Here is a 19,677-nt window from a genome sequence, read left to right on the forward strand (position 1 = left end):
TTTTATGCCCTGGAAAATTCCTGGTAAAGGAACACATAACCAAATCATCTATATATGTATAAAAGCCCAGCGACCAGAACGGCAAAAAGACCATCACGACTAGTGGTTATGACATGCGCTGTGGCAGCCAACCAGCCTGATCCGGGCCCCAATCAGGGGTGGGACCAGTGGGCCAACCATCCACGGCCCCTCCTCCCCTCCACTCTCCCCCGCTGGTGTCCCCAATGGGCTCTCCCATCGGGGCGGGCCGGCCGGACCCCACTCGTGCACGGATTCATGCACCGGGCCTCTAGTTCCATATAAAGTCATGCTGTTATGGGACTTCACAGTGTACAGTTAAGAACAATAGGCTGTTGACACTGACATTTGAATGTGCGTGTTTCCACCTGAATTATTAAACTGTCAGCCAGTTAATACAAACAAGCCTTCTGCGTCTTCCTGGCTTTTCTCCGTGTTCATGAAACAACACACAAACCTACACACCATCCACATAGTATTAAATCACTCCTGGAGGCGCTCAGAAAACGACAATAGTTGGAACTATATAAACACATGATTTCATGAAATTGGCAGAATTGATCTGAAAACACGTGTCCGCGTGCTTTAGAGCCGATGCCTGCTTGAATCGGGACGTGGGAAGCGTAAGCTCTCGTGTTTTACCCTTCCCTTAAAACAGAACGGAAGGGTTTCTGTGTTTGAACACAGGGAACAAGGACAAGGGGCCTTCTGCCAGGTGTAGCGCTCACACCGGTCCACGGTGAGGTTTTCTTGGTGTGAAGTTGCGGTGAGAGTTCCGAGTGCGCTGTAGTTCGTGCCGACGCTGTCTCCCTGGTCCGGCCTAGAGAGAGAGGGGCCCTGTGTGTCCTGCCACAGGATGGAAGGACGTTCCTCCTGGCCTGCCATTGGCTCCTTTGTCCCTTGTGCTTGCTGTCCCACCGTCGGAAGGCTTGTTTGACCCTGGGGACAAGGAATGAGGAAGGGTTGGGGAGTCCAGGGATGTCTGAGAGACGGAGAAGCAGTCCGAGTCACCCAGAGCCAGCAGTGTTTGCTTTCACTACAGACTCCCTTCTCCGGTCCTCGCCCGCGTCTCCCGTGAGGGGCGCCGGTGGGCACCCTAAGCCATGACCCTGGTGGGAATCGTGCAAAACGCCCCGTGGCTCCTGTTGATCTTCCTGCCTCCGCTCTGCAAAAATAATGATAAAAGTAAATATTTGGGGCCGGGTTTATTTTGGTGAGACAAGTCCCAGTCTGGTTTCTAAAATTAGGACTTCTGCGGGATGCACGCGGTCGGAGGCATCCTGCCAGAGAACTCTGCCTCGGGGATGGGCAGTTCTCCTACTTGTTGTCGCTTGCTTGCAACTGTGCGTCTGAACCCTCTCACGGCTGTCCGTCCGCGCACACCACTGCCGAGGTAGGAAGCTGCTACCCAGCTCATTGTGGTAGGCTCCCGCCCCCTCCCTCACCAGCGTGACCCCTGCTTCGATGAGGATCGACCTGCCTTCTGTCCTTCACACACTGACGGACAACTCCCTGTCCCTCCTCAAAGCCTTCACTGACACCCCCTCACTGCCTTCAGGCTAAAGCCCCCCCCCCCCGCCTCTGTTCTCACCTGGCGGGGCCCCCTCTGCCCGTCAGTGGCCTCCTCGCTGCCCCTCACACTCACTGGCTGCTTGCTTGCCTCTGCAGCTTTCCATTTTCTCAGAGGTGTCCCTCCATGTGCCCTCAGCCCATCCCTCTGGCTCATGTGGTCCCACTTCCCCTGGGGGACCGCCCTGCTCAAGGGAAGCCTTGACCACACACGGTGGAGGTTGGCAGGCATCGGGGTCCGGTCTTGTCTCTGTCCCTCAATGCCCAGAGCAGAGGACACACGCGGGAGACACTCCCGTTTAGCCCGCTCTTCCAGTGTCGGCTTTGCCCCTGCGGGAGCCGTCCTGGCTCTAAAAGGCTGCCCTCCCAGCACTGGTTCCCGGGCTGGTCTTTCTCCTCCACCCAGACTCAGTCAGCACTTTGGAGAAGGTCTGCGGGCTGCTGTCCCCTCCACCTGCACCCAGGGCTGTGTGGGAGGGGGCGGGGCCTGCATGGCCTTCTTGGGTAGAATAGGGATAGGCAGGGCCACCGGGCAGAGGCTCTCTTTCCTCCCTGACTCCCCTCCCCCTCCCCACACGTGGTTTAATGCTCTGTTTCTACCTTGAAATTCTTACTTTTTGAACAAGCGGGCCTGCATTTCCCCTTTTGCACTGGGTCTTGCAAAGTAGGTGTCAGGTCCTGGGAAGAGAGCAGGTGCTGACAGACAGGTGAGGGTGGGGAGCATTGCAGGATTGGGGGGTGGGAGGGCTGGGGCGTATGTGTGGAGGCTGGTGGGGGGTTGGTAACAGACGGGAGGAGAAGTGGAGGTCATGCATCCTTCCTGTAGGGGCGCTAGTTCTCCAAAGCCAGGAGTGTGCTCAGGTGGGGCGCTCCACAGCACCTGACTCTGGCCCCAAGTAGCCTTATTTCATTTCTATTGTAAGCCTGCCGTTTGTGGAGCAACTTTCCTATCTCAGAGGACAGCCCAAGTGCTCCCAGTGGCCTGGAGGCCCTGCCTGACCTAGCCCTTGACCCCTGACCTCCTCCTACCACTGTCACCACAATTACTACATTGCCGCCACACTGGCCCCAAACTGAGGGATAGGGTTAGGGTTAGGGTCAGGGGGGTGCCATCTTCACTAAGGATGGCAGGGAGCTGCAATCTAGGTTCCGCAGATCAGGGGCCTGGCCCTCTGTGGGTAGCACAGGTTCCAGGGCAAGGGTTCCCAGGCAGGTGGTGCTGCCTGGGCTGAGCTCTCTCTCGAGGAATCGCAGGAACCGCTTCTTTGTAAAGCATCAGTCATTTTCACGGTTCTGCTTCCTTTCATTCATTCACGTAGTCAGTAAACATCTGCTGGGACAGGCCTGTTTCGCACCAGCGTGTTTCTAGGTCTCGGGGACTCACGTGTGAACAGGGCGGGTTCCAAGCCCGTGTCCCTGGAGCCCACCGTCCAGAGCTTGTCCAGAAGCACATGCAAAGGCGTCTGCCGTGGCCACGGACACTCCCCCACGTGTCTTCCTCGCGGTCATTTCTTGGGGCAGCACCGTATTCCGCCCGGTGGCCCTGCCCTGATGTCATTGACCATGGCTGGTCCCTGGACATTCGGATTGTCTGCTCTTTGGCACCTCACTCCCCTGCTTTTCACCTGGATGGTTCCCGTCGGAGTTCTGGCACCGTGTGTGTGAATGGACCTGTGCCGTCAGAGCCTTACCACCACCGTGGGCTGCAGGCTTTTATTTTTATCACTTCTGCTCACTTAATAGGTACAAAACTGACCTCATTGTTCAAACACTCACTTATTTGATGAGTGTTAAATTTTAACCTTTACTTCCTCCCAAGGGCATTACCTGTTTAAATCCTTTGTTCCGTTCCCTGGGGCCCTCGGTGTGAAAAACAGGCCCTGCGTAGTGATCCTTACGAGCTCGGCTTCTCGGCTCGCACTCGGCTCGCACAGACCTGGTTTATACCCAGCCCTGCTGCGTAGGAGTGGTGTGACCTCGGGCACCAGGGTCTCGGGAAGTGCCAGGATGAGGAAGGGCGTTCCCAGAAGAGGGGCTCCCAGAGAGAGTTGGGTGGCCTGGGCACATTCGGGGCACAGTGGGACGGACAGCCACGGTGTCCGGTTCCATCGCTTAGGGCTGCCGTGAATGTCATTGGTTCATTTTGGAGTTTTCAAAAGTGTAGCCTTTGAAGTGAAGGCAGGTGGCGCAAAACCCCATATTCACAGTTTCTCCCTGGAAATAAAACCCCAACCCCAAAGAGTGCTGGGGCGGGGCGGGGGGGGGGGGCGCAGGAAGAGGTGTGAGGTGGCTGGGAGCCCTGCAGTCCCGTGGCTCTGGCTTTGAACCCAGCTCCCTTGCTGCATAGTCGTATGCACTCCGAGTCCCTGTCTTCTCATCAGAAAGGTGGTCACGTCTAGCCGGGGTGGCTCAGTGGTTGAGCGTCGACCTATGAACCAGGAGGTCATGGTTCGATTCCCGGTCAGGGCACATGCCTGGGTTGCGGACTCGATCCCCAGTAGGAGGCAGCCGATCAATGATTCTCTCTCATCATGGATGTTTCTATCTGTCTCTCCATCTCCCTTCCTCTCTGAAATCAATAAAAATATTTTTTTTAAAAAAAAAGAAAAGTGTGACAGTTGTCAAAGGTCACATCGGCACTGCACACTGTGAAGGCCAGAGACGATTTATGTCAAGAGCCTCGCACACACCAGGCTCCATTCACGAGGGCTGTTGCGAGCCTACAGTGAACAGGGCAACCGTATCCTATCATCGTGGGAAGGTGAGAATGAAACTCCTCCCGCGCCGCCTTTAGCCACCAGCCCTGCTCCCCACTCCCACCCCCATCCTCACCCCGACCCCCAGACTTCTCGCTGCTGGAGGAACAGGGCCAGCTCAGGCTGCGGTGAGAAAGGGCGCTTTCAGAGGCACCTTTCTTTCGGAGAGCGCTGGGTGGAACTCCCTGGGGAAATGCATCGCTTAGAAACGGAACGGGGACTGACTGGAGAGCTCAGGAAGGTGACTCGTTCGGTGCCGGAGCCCTTTTTCTAGGAGAAAAGGATGTTTGGGTTCTCAGCGGCCACATCTGCTTTTGAGCTGTGTGCAGCCTGTGCCCTGGCCTCGCCCCGCCCTCAACAACCCCCCTGCTGTCCAAACAGAGGGAAGCTGTGGTTGTTGACCACTCTCTGGGGTGGGAAAGGAATGTAATGTATGCGTAGACTGTCCAGAATTTCCTGTTAGACACCCATCGCAAACCACGGCCCCGGGATGCATTCCAGACATCGCAGCCCGATTCCAGGAGAGAAGAAACGGTGCATTCATGGACCCCTGCCCTCGGAGGGCGCGCCCCTCCTCCCGGAAAAAGGTGTTTAGCTTATTCCGTAGTGACTGCCCTTGAGCTGCACGGCCGCTGCAGGGCTGTGAGGGGCTCTGGCACCCCCGCGCGCGTGTGAAGGGAGATAAGATCCCTGCCTGGGGAAACTCCCGGGTGCAGTTTTGTAGCCTTGACAGCATTGTTGTCCACAACGGTGCTTGGAACAGGTCGTATTTTTATTTTTAATGTTCTACTGGGATGATATAAACCTGCTTTGCGACACCCTTAATTTTTTTTTTTTTAAGGTTTTTATTGATTTCAGAGAGGAAGGGAAAGGGAGGGAGAGATAGAAACATCCATGATGAGAGACAGTAATGGATCAGCTGCCTCCTGCACACCCCACCCTGGGAGTCGAGCCCACAACCCGGGCATGGGCCCTGGCCAGGAATTGAACCGTGACCTCCTGGTTCATAGGCTGATGCTCCACCACTAGCCACACCAGCCGGGCATGGAGGGTCTGATTTTAATGAAACCAAGTCCTCTGATGATGCTGTCGGAGATCGGGCCCTCTCCTATCTCAGCTAGGGCCCCCTCAGTTTTTGGCTTCATGCTCATGGCTTCTCACTGGGTGGCAAAGACAGCCACCAGGGGCTCCAGGCTTACATCCTACCAGCTTAGGAAACCGAGAGGCACAGAACAGCTCTACCAGCAGCACGGGCATCCGTGCTGGGGCAGGCTCTCCTGGGCCCGGGTGGGGTCATGTGCAGATCCCTCAGCCGGTCATGTGGCTCTGAGTATCCGGCCCTTGGTCCGGGACTGGAAGCTGGTGGGGTGAGAGCGATTCCCCAGGAAAGTTGAGGCACTTGTACCAGAAAGATGGGTAATGGACTCTGGCAGGCAGAAATGTCAGATGTCTCCTATGTTCCCCCTCCTCGCGGGGGCTTTGAAGATCCTGGCGGTGGCCCCTGGGCCAGCACGGCTCCCGGAGAGACCAGGGAAGTATCTGGGAGGCTTCCCGTCTCGCCTGTGGGACTGAGGACTCGGATTGGCAACAACTGACGCCTCCACTTTGAGCCGCCCCCTTCGCAGGCCTTGTCTCGGCCCCTCTCCTGCTGCGCTGGAGGAGGGAGGCCCCAGCCCTGGGCGGAGGAGGAGAGGGAATGTCTGTGAATGGGAAGCAGGGTCTTCCTGGCTGGGCTGCAGGGACGCCAGGTCCAGGAGAGAAGCGTTGGCTCCCAGGAGGTGTCCAGGAAAAGAGCTGCGTGCCTGTTTGACCTCAGGGTCACATTCCCTGCAGGTGTCAAAGGTCACAGGAGGCCTGGCGGAGGCCCAGGCCCAGCATCTCCAGCTCTTCACAACCCCGCCCCCCCCCGCCCCCCCGGCTTTCTGCCCGCCCGGGCCTGCTCAGAGAAATGGAGAAAGTTACGTCGGAGGGTCACCCCATCTGCTCCTGCCGGCCTATGGGGTGTCCGGGCCAGTGGCCCAGCCGTCTGCGTGAAGAGAGGGGCGGCTGCGGGGAGCAGCCGTGGGCTTGTCTTCGTGGGCAGGGCTCCGGAGGAGAACAAGGGCGGTCCTTCTGATAGGCCTTCACTGCCAGCGCAGCGTCTAACGGCCCATCGGGGGTCCTGCAGGCGAGGCCCCTGCTGGGTCTGTCCGCCTCCTGCGTGCCTCACGGGGTTCACCTCACATGGGAGCCACTCGTTTTTGATGCCCAGCGAGGGGCCAGGAGGCCCCGGGTCAGATGCAGACTGGGCGGGCGCCGCGCTCAGCTCAGCCCGGGAGAGGGTCAGCTGCAGCCCCAGAGGGAACCCAGTGAGACGAAAGCAGGTAGCAGTCCCCAGCAGAACTCATTCGGACCCTTCACCCTTCCCTTTTCTCCCGTCGTTAGAGCCATCCCGTGGAATCACTTTCCCAGATTTGTTTCCGGTTTTGCTTCCGAAGTTACAGTTTATGTAACCGATGTCTGTTATAGTAAGCTAGGCCTCCCAGGTGTGTACCCACAGAATCCAGCCTTTGTTTCAGAACCCCCACTCCTTTAAAGAGAGAAAGCTTTTAAGAGGCGAGTGATAATAACAAGAGCTAACATGTAAGAAGTGCTTGCCCAGTGCTAGACACTGTTCTGATGCTTTAGATGCAGTGGTTCTCAACCTTCTGGCCCTTTAAATACAGTTCCTCATGGTGTGACCCAACCATAAAATTATTTTCGTTGCTACTTCATAACTGGAATGTTGCTACTGTTATGAATCGTCATGTAAATATCTGATACGCAGGATGGTCTTAGGCGACCCCTGTGAAAGGGTCGTTCGACCGCCAAAGGGGTCGCGACCCACAGGTTGAGAACCGCTGCGGAAGGACTCATTTCATTCTCACAATTGCCTATACTTGCCTTGATTACCCCCATTTTTACAGATAAGGAAACCGAAGCACAAGGAAGTCCCGTAACTTCACCTAGGTCCTGTACTGTTGCTGGCCAAGCCAGCATTCTCCACCTAAGCAGGCTGACTTCGAGCCCACGCTCAGAATGACCAGTCTGTCCACTTGTTGGGCTTTCCCTCGGTGGATCACGTCGATAATTGATTATAAGGTACAACATCAGCAAGAAAACGAGTCGAAAAGCTATGGTAGTTGCCCAGGGACAAAATGGTGAGGGCTTCAGCTGGGATCTACCAGGGGCGGGGAATTGTTGAGGACAGACTTAAGAGCTGGTAAGGATATCAGACAACTCAATGAAAGGGGGAAGGGTAGATTTTTAGACTAGGAGATGGGTGGCCTGGAAGTTAAGAAAGAGGAATGAGCTGAAGACATATCTCAGCCCAGGTGGTATAGCTCAGTGATTGAGCGTCCACCCATGAACCAGGAGGTCGCCGGTTCGATTCCTGGTCAGGGCACATGGCCGGGTTGCGGGCTTGATCCCAGTAGTGGGCATACAGGAAGGCAGCTGATTGATGTTTCTCTCTCATCATTGTGTCTGTCTCTCCCTCTCCCTTTCTCTCTCTATCTCTCTAAAAATCAATATTAAGATAACATATTCTTTAAAAATATGTATATCTCAGACATGCACACATTCATGTAGAAATTCAGTGGCCAAGGAACAAGTTCCTTCGGCTGGAGTGGGCCTCCACCAACAGGGGGCTTGGAGCCAGCCCCCGAAGGACAGGAATGTTCTGAGAAGAGGGGATGTGAGGACAGAAGGAGTGGGAGGTGGGATGTCAGTGTGATCCCAGGGAGGAAACGGGAGTGAGGTGGGCAGGGATGGGTGTGGATACGAGTGGGAAGGTGATGGGGGAAAGCAGGAAACTTGGGAATGATTTTCGATGACTTTTTCTTCCTAAAAGTCTGACTTTTTTAAAAACGAAGTCTTTATGTCATGTTTTAGACCGACGTTCAGGGTTGCTACCCCTTCCTCTACGCCTCCAAAGGAGTCTTAAAGCCCACCTAACAGGAAGGTGTGTTCATTAAACTCTCTTGAATATCCTGCTGTCACAGCCCTGAGAAAGACTTGTTCCTGGCTACCCGAGCCACCCGGAGACCTCTCTCCTATGCGCGTTATCAGTGGGAACATTGAAGGGAGCGAAGAAAGGTGGTGAGAGGCCGAGTCCTGATTACAAGCAAAGAAGCTGGACGCCATTTGTGTGCACAGGGCGGGCGGCGGGTCGGCTGGGGCTGCCGGATGAGGACGCCGGTGGGAGCCTTCTGCTGGGGGAGGACACGTCTCGGGTGCCTTCTTTTCACGTGGGCCCCCTCTGGTTTTGAGGCTGGAGGGTTGGAGATCATCACGGCCCAGGGGGTAGGGGCCGTGACGGTAGCGACATTTACTCCCCGCAAGGCTGTCAGCAACACAGCTGTTGCCCGGTGTGGGCCTCACGGGCATGGAGTGGAAAAGCATAGGAATAAGTCTGAAGTTCGGATTTGGAAGTAGATACGCTTTCTCCTGAGCATCACCGAGCTGCCGAGCGTAACAGGCGAGCTTGCTCTCCCGGCGTTAGGGTAACACATGACTGCCGCACCACGCTGGGGAAACACAGAAGGAAGAAATGGGAGCACCCATCGCCGGATGATGGCTGTTCACCTTTTGACATGGTTTTGCCGATCTTACTTAGCTCTCTTTTCATTTTTTTTTTTTTGTACAGTTCTAATCCAGCCAGATACACAATTATTTATCGAGCTTTTCTGATCTAATGTTATAAACATGTCTCCATTAAACTATGGACTTTGATATCATGTATCGCCCCGCCGGCGTGACTCAGTAGTTGAGTGTCGACCTATGAAGCAGGAGGTCATGTTTCAATTCCAAGTCAGGGCACATGCCCAGGTTGTGGGCTAGATCCCCAGTAGGGGGCGTGCAGGAGGCAGCCGATCCATGATCCTCTCTCATCGTTGATGTTTCTGCCTCTCTCTCCCTCTCCCTTCCTCTCTGAAATCAATAAAAATATACATATATTTTTAAATATCATGTTTCAAGCAAAACCTTTCCACCAGATTCTAGCTGGAGGAGAGGCAGCTGCTGGGGTGGGAGGCAGTAGGGTGGTTACATTCCAGTCCCATATCTTGAGCCCTTTTAGGAACAGGTGAGCACTGGGGGTGGGGTGAGGCCAGTGCTGGCCCTGAGGAAACCCATCCATTTCCCGCTGGCCTGATTTCGAGAGCACCGGACCCATCCAAGAGGGACTGGAAACTTAGAAAGCCCCGGCCTCCCGGAGCTCCTGCAGGCCCTGGGACAGTTAGCGGGAAGAGGCCTGGGCCTGCCGCAGGCGTGGGAGTGAGGCGGCTTGGGCCGCTCCACTGCTTCCTGCAGAGAAGGGAGGACCTGAGAGGCTGCCATTTCCCCATCTGGGGTGATGGGCTCCCAAGTGACTCAACCTCATTTAGTGACTCTCGCGGGCTATTTATAGCCTCTACAGGCTAAGTAATCAGATGGTGGGAATTATAAGCAGCTCGCTGGCTCCAGGTTTAGGGGGGATTTTTTGGGTTTTTTGCATATAAGTTTGTTAGTTAGTTAGTTATTATAGGTTGATGTATGTGATCTCAGAGGAGGAACATAGAATCAGGGAAGGTGCCTCTTGCAGAGCTGTTTACTGCCCAACCTGGGTATTACCTGCTCACTGTCTCTGAGACATGAACAAATAGCTTGTTTCCTTGCAGGGAAATGTGTTGTCGTTCAGAGGAGAGAGAGTTGTGTTTTGATTTTTGTTTTTAATCCTTACCCCAGGATAGTTTTTCATTGATGAGAGAGAGAGAGAGAGAGAGAGAGAGAGAGAGAGAGAGAGAGAGAGAGAAACATTGATCTGAGAAACATCCATCGGTTGCCTTTCACACGCATCCCGACCAGGGATCGAATCCACAACCTGGGCATGTGCCCTGACCAGGAATCGAACCCATGACCCTTCAGTGCATGAGCTGATGCTCTAGCCATTGAGCAACGCCGGCCAGAGCAGAAGAGTGTTGTTTGCTTCTCTGAGTAAAGTGCTTGAGTGTGGCACAAAAACAAAAACACCCACTGTAACAACAAAACAGTTTAATCATTTACCTTCAGTGTGAGTTTATTGCAGTAGTTTTCTCTCCATTTGGCCTTTTTCTCTCCTTCTTAATCTTACCTACGTTGTTTCAAGGTTGTCTTCAGCATGGCACACGGAGAAAGCACACACTTCGGGAACAGGCCCACTTGGGTTCGAGTCCCGGCACACGCAATTACTGGTTGGGTTTTCTCGGCACCGATACAGAAGCAATGACCCTATCTCCTAGGGTAGCTGGGAGGACTACAGGAGATGCGGGTCGTAAAGGACTGGAAGGAATTTAGACGGCTGGTCCTCGGTAAGCAGTGGTCAGTATCGCTTCCCACCACTGCTGCTAGCTTGAACTCTGGGTCCGGTGGCCTCGTCTGGCCTGGCGTGTGGGGCCTGAAATGGTACCTGGGACCTGCGCTCAGAGACTCACAGGGAAGATAAAACAGCCAGCTTTCCCAGGGATTGATGGTTCTGAAGCTCATTGTTAGTGAATAAGGGTCTTAAATGCACACTGACTGGGCCATTTGCCCAAACGCAGGCTAGAGACCCATCCATGCCTATAGAGTTGCTGGCAAAACAGCTTTCCCATCCTTTTTCAGAAATTCCGTGCGAACACACTTGCTTTTGCTACCAGCAAGAGAGTAAGTACCCCAAGACTTTTAGCAAAGGTTTTGCAGTCTCTTGAGGGGGAAGGTGCTATACGCTTCCCTCAAGTGTTCAAAAATAGGATTCGTGCCAGAATTGTTTTTTTGGGAGAGAGAAACTCCAACGGTGATCGCGTGGACTTAGATCATTTCCCACATTGATGATTTTCCCATTAACCCTGAGCATATCCCTTTGCCTGCAGCCTCTTTCCAGAGCACTGCTGACCCACCCGACGGGGTATGTGGGGGGACAGTCCTGGCTGCGTTCCCAGGCAAAGGCCCCCTGCCCTCCAAGTCGTCCGTTTCCTCCCTGAGGCGTTTTTCCTCTGTGCTAATGTGTGCTTTCTATTGCTGGCGTGGGGCCGCTTGTCTTGCACCCAGGATAACAGAAAGGCTCCATCACTCCCTCCAGAGCATTGGTCCAGGCCCGGCCAGGGCCCAAAACCCACCCGGGCCAGCCCTGCTCGGGCCAGAGCACGGGGTCTCTGCCCCAGGTTTCCTGCAATGTGTGTTTTAAGCATAATCAAAGCCTTCAGCCCTGAGCTGTGTGAGTCCAGGCTCCGGTCAGTTTCCCATCAGAGTTGAGGAAGGGGCTCCTTCGTGTTATTTCTTAACCCATGAAATGAGTCGTTTCCATGGTGAGCGGGGAGTAGCGAAGACCCTAGTTGCAAAGTGGCTCTGGGTCCCCCTCGCTGCTCAGAGCCTTAAAGGGCCTTTGTTTGGAAGGAGTGCTTGGTGCAGGGTCAGGAGACTTGCTCGGCGGGTCCAGCAGTGCAGATGGTGCCTGACCCCAAGCACGGGTCACGTCATGAGCAAGCAGCCCCCGCTGGGCTGAGGCCCGAGGAATTCTGTCCAGCCAGCAGGACTGGACTCCACCGAGCAGCTGGCCTTCTAGGATTCACACGCCGCCGAATAACAATCCCTGAGCTTAACTTCCTGGGGCCCCTCGCCTGTTTGTCCTGAGCAGGTCTCCCGGTCCTGGGGCCGGAGGCGGGCTGGGGCGGGGGCCATGCACACGGGCGTTGGCACGGTGCATCCCGGCTGCGAGTGGTGCTGCCCTGGGCCACAGCGTGCTGTTTTCTCCTTCCAGCTTCCCATTGCAACGTCAGCTTGAAGAAGCAGAGGCACCGCAGCGTCCTCAGCTCCTTCTTCTGCTGCTTCCGGGACTACAATGTGGAGGCCCCGCCCGCCAGCAGCCCCGGTGTGCTGCCCCCGCTGGTGGAGGAGAACGGCGGGCCGCCCAAGGTCAGTGCTGCGGGACCGTGCACCCCGTGCACCCCGCCAAACCGCGCGGCTGCCTGTCGGTCACATCCTGGACAGACGCCCTTCCTAAGAGCCTAGCGCGGTGCGGGGGTAGCCGTTTACTTAAAGATTCGAAGTTACCAAAAACATCGTCTCTTTTGTTAAAGGATATCTCAGTCGTTCCCATGTAGCAACTGAAGAGTGTATTTGAAGAGAGCTGTAAGCGTCAGTGCACGTTTTTATAACATTCTTGGTTGAATGTATGAATGGAGAGTTAAAGGACGATGAGCAGACAGAGAAATGGAAAGACAAGAGGAGAAACCGAGTCATGGGAAAGCGCCGAGAATAAATATAAGTGGATTTCACTACCTTGTTTAATAACAAACATAGTTGTTAAATATTCTTTTATAGGTAGCACATAAACGATTGTCACCGTAGGTAAAAAAAAAAAAAAGAACAAACAGATTCTCCCCACATGCTGTCTACAGACATATTCAAAACAAAGTAACTCAGAATAATGAAAAGTAAAAGGATGAGCCAAAAACAATCCCACAAGTATAAGCAAAATGAAAACAGGTTACAGTATCAATTCAGTCAAAAGAGAAGTTCGGGGTAAAAATCACTGAGGGAGGCAAAGGGGAGTGCTCATGGTGGAGACAGTCAAGCCTGAGGGCACAGAAGTCTTCAACCTTTACGTCCCAAATCACATGAGCAAAGGACATGAGCAGGTATGTCACCAAATAAGTAGTACTGTTGGTCAATAAGCAAAATATGTTTCAATATGGCCAGCAATCAAAGAAATACAAATTAAATGAGATCCTTTTCCATTGTCAAAGATATTTTTAAAGATAATGTTCGGGTTTGGTGTAGGGGTGGGAAGAGGGCGGGTAGAGGATATAAATTGGTTACTGGTAGGAGTGTTCACTGATTACACCTTTCTGGGGGGAAATTTGGGGTCTGATCTTAAAAACCTTAAAGATATGCCTGTGTGTTCCCCTAGGCAACTCCAGCTTATGGACATAATTGTAGATGTGTAAAGAACACACGATATGATCCATACATTATAATATTGCAACATTGTAAGCAACCTAACGATCAGCAGTAGACAATGAAAGATCTATAAGTAACCATACAATCAAATAGCATACGGCTATTAAAAAATGACGTCTCATAAATATTACTGATACAGGGAAATGTTCACAATATATCACTTCAGAAAAAAGGCTAAAATATAGTAGGTGACTGTATTTATAGCTATGTACCCAGTCATATGCACACAAAGGCATTTATAAGGCTAGAATGATGTATGCCAACATACGAAGAAGTTCTCTCAGTCTGGTGGAATTACATATAGGATTTGCTCTTCTCTTCTGTGTTTTATTTCTTTTCTTTTTTTTCTTTTCCCAGTTCTCACAGAATAAGCTTAAATTAATTTTTGTGATTAGAAAATGTGTTATTTTTTAAATGCATGTGAATGTAAGGAAGGGGATTCTGGGAAGATGACAGCCGGAGCTCATGGCTCTGACCATTTAAATTCCCTGTTTGAATAAACCCAGGCGAGCCTACACGAAGGCCTGGGAAGTGCATTAACACCTCCAGTTTTCCTGACATCTCCAGGGGAAAGAGCAGGCATGGGACTCATTCTCTCTGGTACTCAGTGAGAAGCAGGGACCACCAACAGGGGAAATTGCTCACCTCCTTTGGAGTCCTAGAACAATGACATAAACTGTATAGTCCTGTGAGGTCAGCCACCCAGCAGGAGCCTGGGGGCCCCACTGTGTGTGCGCAATCCTTGAAGGGGCTGTACTGATGAGCTGAATTGCTCGCACTTCTTGTGCCCTGGATGAGCCCCGTGGTGCAGGGTCTGTCTTCATCTCTCTGTGGTTTGTCAGTTTGGGCTTTGCTGGAGCATGGAAGCATCAGTCCTTGCTGGCCTTGGGGTGCTCCCTCATTTGCCCCTGCTGAGAAAGTCCAGGTTGAAAAATTAGACTCTGAGACTCCTACTGAGGAAAAACTAATGGACGAAATAGAAGAGAACTTTAACAGAAACTCAGGAAATGACATTTCAGGGACTGAATCTTAAGTGCAAAAGTAACTTTTAGAACTTAAAAAACATCCCATGATTTCTAAATATAAAAATTCAGTAAACAAACCGAGAAAAAAGGGAGAATGAGAATGGTCACTGCTGAGAACTGAATTAATGTTCTGGGAGAGCAAATGGAAGAAATGTCTTACGATTCAGACCAGAAACACAGAGATGGTAATTGGGGAGGCTGGAGGGGCCATCTAGGAGACCTAACGTGCAAATAATAGGACTTGCAGAAAGAGAAAAAGTAATAGAAGAAATTTTTCTTGAGGTAAAAATAATTTTAGTTTGCAGATTAAAAGGAAGGTTAGTGGGGGCAGGTGAGGGAACACAGGCCTAGATACATGCTAGACTTCTCAGCAACACTGAAAGCCACAAGACTATGAAAAGTGTTTACAAGCTACTGAGAGAAAAGAATTATAAACCAAAAATTCTATATGTGGTCAAGATTATCATCTATGAAGGAAAAAGATAGACATTTCATTTCAGGCGTACCATGATTCAGAGAGGGGAGCAAAACAGATCTGGATGAGACTGATGTTATTACAGTACTAGAGGCCTGGTGCACGGATTCATGCACCAGTAGGGTCCCTTGGCCTCCTGTGCGCTCTCCAATCCGGGACCCCTCGGGGAATGTCAGTAGCCGGTTTCGGCCCGATCCCCGCAGGCCCAATCCAGACAGGAGGGAGCCCGATCCTGTGCGTTGAGGGTCTGTCTCCTGGTGGTCAGTGCTTGTCATAGCGACTGGTCGACCAATCGTTCGGTCGTTTGGTCGCTCAGGCTTTTATATATAAAGATGATTATAGAAAATGTAGGAATAAAGGTAACTATTGGGAACAGAACTAATCTAACAAGTAGCGCAATTAGAAAATAGATCCTCAAAGTTCACTGAGAGTGACAGGAGCAATAAACAGAAATGTGAACAAGCCATCAAAATTAAGGAAAGGGAAAAGGAAGCAAAAACATAACAAATAGTAAACCTGACATAAAGCGTAGGTATAAAACCAAGTTTAACAAACCAAATTCTCCTGATGACAGACCAAGACTATATCAGGTGGGCTTGAAAAATTCTGCAGAATGTTTCCAAGAATATACCTATATCAGATGGGAATGATTTGGGCAGCACGTAAAAGAAAACTGACAAATAATCGCTTAGACAGATAGGGGACTGTTTTTGTCAGATAAAAGGCCTGAGGCTGGTCACTGCTCCAGTTAGTGTAAGTGCCTGATGAGGCCATCCGGGACCCTCACTCTGTCTGTCCTTTTGTCTTTTCGTCTTTCTGTTCCACCGTCCTTGGCATGTTTGCCTTTACCCTCCTGCTTGTTGCTCGTTATCTCAAAGCACGAGCTCCAGCCATCATATCCACATTGAGAGGAAAAGCAGAGGGAGGAGTCGTCTCGCCATGTCTGTCCCTTTTATGGAAGGTAACAGCTTTCACAGAAAAGCCCAGGAGACTTCTGCTGGGTCTGATGGGCCAGAATGTTGTCATGTGGCCACCCTCCAGCAGCAAGGGAGGCCCGAAGGGGGGAGAATTTAGACCAGCAAAAAGAATTTATTTTTTAATATATTTTTATTGATTTCAGAGAAGAAGGGAGAGGGAGAGAGAGAGAGAAGCATCAACGATAGGAGAGAATCATTGATGGGCTGCCTCCTGCACACCCCCTACTGTGGATCGAACTTGAAACCGGGGCATGTGCTCTTGACCAGAATCGAACCTGGAACCCTTCAGTCTGCAGGCCAGTGCTCTGTCCACTGAGCCAAACCGGCTGGGGCCCAGCAAAAAGAATTTAGACAAGCAAAATTGGAGCTCTTTTCACAAAAGAGAAAAAAGGAGTGACTACCAAGTAGATGTACTTACTAGTCAGTGAGGGTTCAGTTATGCTGCAGTAACCTCCCCCCAAACCCCAGAGGCTTAAAATAATAAAAAAAATTGTTTTTTCTCTCATTCTGCATGTTTATTATGGAATAGCTGGGCCTTCTGCTCTGGCACAATTCAATAAAAATATGTGAGCCACATATAATTTAAATTTGTCTAGTAGCCCCATTTTAAAAAATTATATATACATATCTATAATAACAAAAGCATAATATGCTAGTTAAACCAGACAGCCAAACGACCTTCCGGATGAAGCCAGGGCTGCGAGGGCCAAGGCAAGCCACCGTGGCTGCGAGGGCTCAGCCCCTTGAACAAATTTCATGCATCGGCCTCCAGTATATATATAAATTGATTTCAGAGTGAGGAAGGGAGGGGGAGAGAGGGATAGAAACATCAGTGATGAGAGAGAATCATTGATTGACTGCCTCCTTCACGCCCCTTACTGGGGATTGAGCCCGCAACCGAGGCATGTGCCCTGACCAGGAATTAAACCATGACCTCCTGATTCACAGGTCAATGCTCAACCACTGAGCCACATCAGCCAGGCCAAAATATTTTTAAGATAAATTAAATTTTTTAAGGTTCTGTTTCTTTTTTATTTTATTTTTTAATATATTTTTTATTGATTTCAGAGATGAAGGGAGAAAGAGAGAGAGCTAGAAACATCAATGATGAGAGAGAATCATTGATTGGCTGCCTCCTGCACGCCCCCTATTGGGGATCGAGCCCTAAACCCAGGCATGTGCTCTTGACTGGAATCGAACCTGGAACCTTTCAGTCCGCAGGCCGACACTATCCACGGAGCCAAACCGGCCGGGGCAAGATAAATTAATTTTAATAATATATTTTATTTAACACAGTATAGTCAAAATATAATTTTAACATGTAATTAATAGAAAATATTATCAGTGAGACAAAATTTACATTTCTTTATCTTATAGTCCTTCAAAATCTGGTGCACATTACATTTATAGCACATCTTGATTTGAACCAGCCACATTTTATGTGCTCGATAGCCTCCCGTGACTAATAACTATCATTATTGGATTGTATTACGCTATCTGATCCTCAGTCATGGACCTAGACGGAGGCAGGCCCATCTCTGCTTCCACGATTGCCACAGCAGGGAAAAGGGAGGATGGTGCTCACACTGGCTCTTGCAGTTTTCACTCAGAGGTAACATGCCTCGTTCCTACGGGTTAAACACCGAACTGAGACAGTAATGTGGTGGCTAAGAATGTGGGGCTTAGCTTGTGTCCTCGCCATACCGATTCCTACTCATGTGACCCTAAGCCCATTACGGTAACTATAAAACAAGATATAATGTTTGTTAGGTCATTATTTTCTTTAAAAGGTAGTAACCTGCCTCGTTTCAGCTTACATTTTATTGGCCAAAACACATATATAATTACATATTGTTTTTGTGATTAATCACTATGCTTTAATTATGTTCAATTTGTAACAATGAAATTGGGGGTCACCACAACATGAGGAACTATATTAAAGGGTCGCGGCATTAGGGAGGTTGAGAACCACTGGTGTAGAAAAATATATGCGCGAAATTTGAGCAATGACATTCCACTGTAAACCGTATCTCAGCCCCAGGTTCTGATATCATCTCCCCAGACTCTTCCCTCCCCCCAATTTAAAAATTATTTCTGTAGAAAATTGTCCTTAGTGAAGGGAACATAGTTTGTACCCTAGACCTATAGAGGGGGAAAAAAGAAAATAAAAGAAAGGAATCGCTGCTGTCGTAGTAAAAGTTCTTTTAGGATAGTTCCTGCCCAGATGCAACGAGCTGGGAAGATGGTGCTGCATCCCCGAAGGTCCCTGCAGTATTTGGCTGTGCGTATCTGCCGGGAGAGGCCTTTACAGGTGGGTCCCAGGCACAGCTGAACTCCCCTGGGCTCCGTGTTCATCCGTGGGCTTCCCTCAGTTTCCATTTGTCCGAACGGCTTTTTAAAGAATGACGTTAACTCTCAGCCAGGCATCATTGGCATAACACTCGAGTTTTCCGGAGGAGACCAGACCCCATAGGAAGAGCCCAGGTTAGAGTGGGACCAGCTAATTCCCAGAGCGGGGGCCTCTGCCCTTTGCTCTCCGCACGGTCAGGACACCTGGGACACACAGCCCGGGCCCAGGAGATGTGGAAGCAGATTCTAGGCCTGTCTCCTCTGCTGACTCCTTAGCTCGCCCTGCCTCGTGGAACTCAGCATGCCAGAGGCAGAGGGGAGCTGTGGACAGAGCGCAGCAAGCAGATGGCCTCTGGGTAGAAATGCTTTGGTGGGAGCGGCCTGGGGTGGCAGCCATTGCCACATCCGGTTACACCCTGGACCTGCAGGCCAGTGGCCCAAAGGTAGTGTCTGCAGCCCCTGGAAAAAGACCAATAGCAGAGACCAAGGAGGACTTCTCAGGGTGAGAGCAAAGTGAGTGAGGTTTCTGGACACTCACGTGCATACCCCATGTGCGCGTACACACACACACACACACACACACACACACACACACACACGCATACATGAAAACTCATGGGGGTGATTTTCAAGCCCAGACGTCTGTCTAGAGTAGCGCCTTTGGTCATAGCCTGTGTTTTGTCAAGCCCTTCAGAGTTATCTTGCTTCACTGATGTGCTCCCCTCATGGAAGGGGGTGCCTGTGTGGGGGAGCTGTGCAGTCTCCCTCTGGTGCAGGGTCTCAGTGGCTGTGGTTTTGCCCTCTGGGGACATGTTTGATGGTCACTACTGGAGGTCCTACTGGTATCTAGTGGGTAGAGGTCAGGGATGCTGTTAAGCATCCACAACATCCAAGACAGCCCCCCAGGGCAGAGTTCTCAGGCCCAGAATGTCAGCAGTGCTGGGGTTGAGAAACCCTGCTCCAGGCTCACCCGGCTTGTGAGGGCTTGTGAGCAACCGGTTCCAATCGCCCAAGTCCAGCTGCTGGAAATAGTACGACTTAAGAGCTGCTGAAATGACCTTCTCTATATAGGTTCTTGCAAACTGGGATTTGCTTCGATGGCGCCCACTGTGTGTTGAAGAGCAGCACAGCTCTGCTTTGAATAACGGCAAGGGGCCATTTAGAATCCTTAAGACAAGCCCCGAGTGTCCTGAAGCAGGAAAGAGCCATCAAGATGATCTCAAGAGGAAACGGTAGTCAGTCGCTGTTAGACTGCAGAGGGGACGACTAGGGCCTGGAGACAATCAGGAAGTTGCTAAGTGGTTCTGAGAGTCAGAGCAGAGCTCAGCAAGGTGCCAGCCACCTGCCACTGTCGACAGTCAGGTTTGGCCCCTTCCCGTGACACCCCCGCCACCAGACCCCCCCCCCTTCATAAAAGATGGTTACGCTTTTCACAAAGCACTCAGTGTGTGGGAGACCGTGAAACGGAGCACGCCCTTATCGGACCCCCACTGCTGCTATCTGTTGCCTCCTATCCCACCATCTAAAAAAGA

General features: G+C 51.4%; 1 protein-coding gene across 4 annotated transcripts in view; it reads left to right on the forward strand.

Annotated features, from left to right (window-relative positions):
- CTDSPL (CTD small phosphatase like) overlaps positions 1–19,677 on the forward strand; it is a 103,528-nt gene that overhangs the window by 62,206 nt on the left and 21,645 nt on the right. For 2 of the 4 annotated variants that reach the window (XM_059664394.1, XM_059664396.1), the window contains exons 1-2: positions 10,922–11,024; positions 12,118–12,272. In XM_059664394.1, coding sequence (XP_059520377.1) covers positions 10,937–11,024; positions 12,118–12,272 — 243 coding nt within the window. In that variant the 5' untranslated portion in view covers positions 10,922–10,936. Of the gene's footprint in view, positions 1–10,921; positions 11,025–12,117; positions 12,273–19,677 lie in introns of those variants that run through there. The other 2 variants (XM_059664397.1, XM_059664395.1) reach the window with 1 other exon arrangement.

This window comes from Myotis daubentonii, chromosome 14 (genome assembly GCF_963259705.1).
Source record: "Myotis daubentonii chromosome 14, mMyoDau2.1, whole genome shotgun sequence".
Classification (NCBI taxonomy): Eukaryota; Metazoa; Chordata; class Mammalia; order Chiroptera; family Vespertilionidae; genus Myotis; species Myotis daubentonii.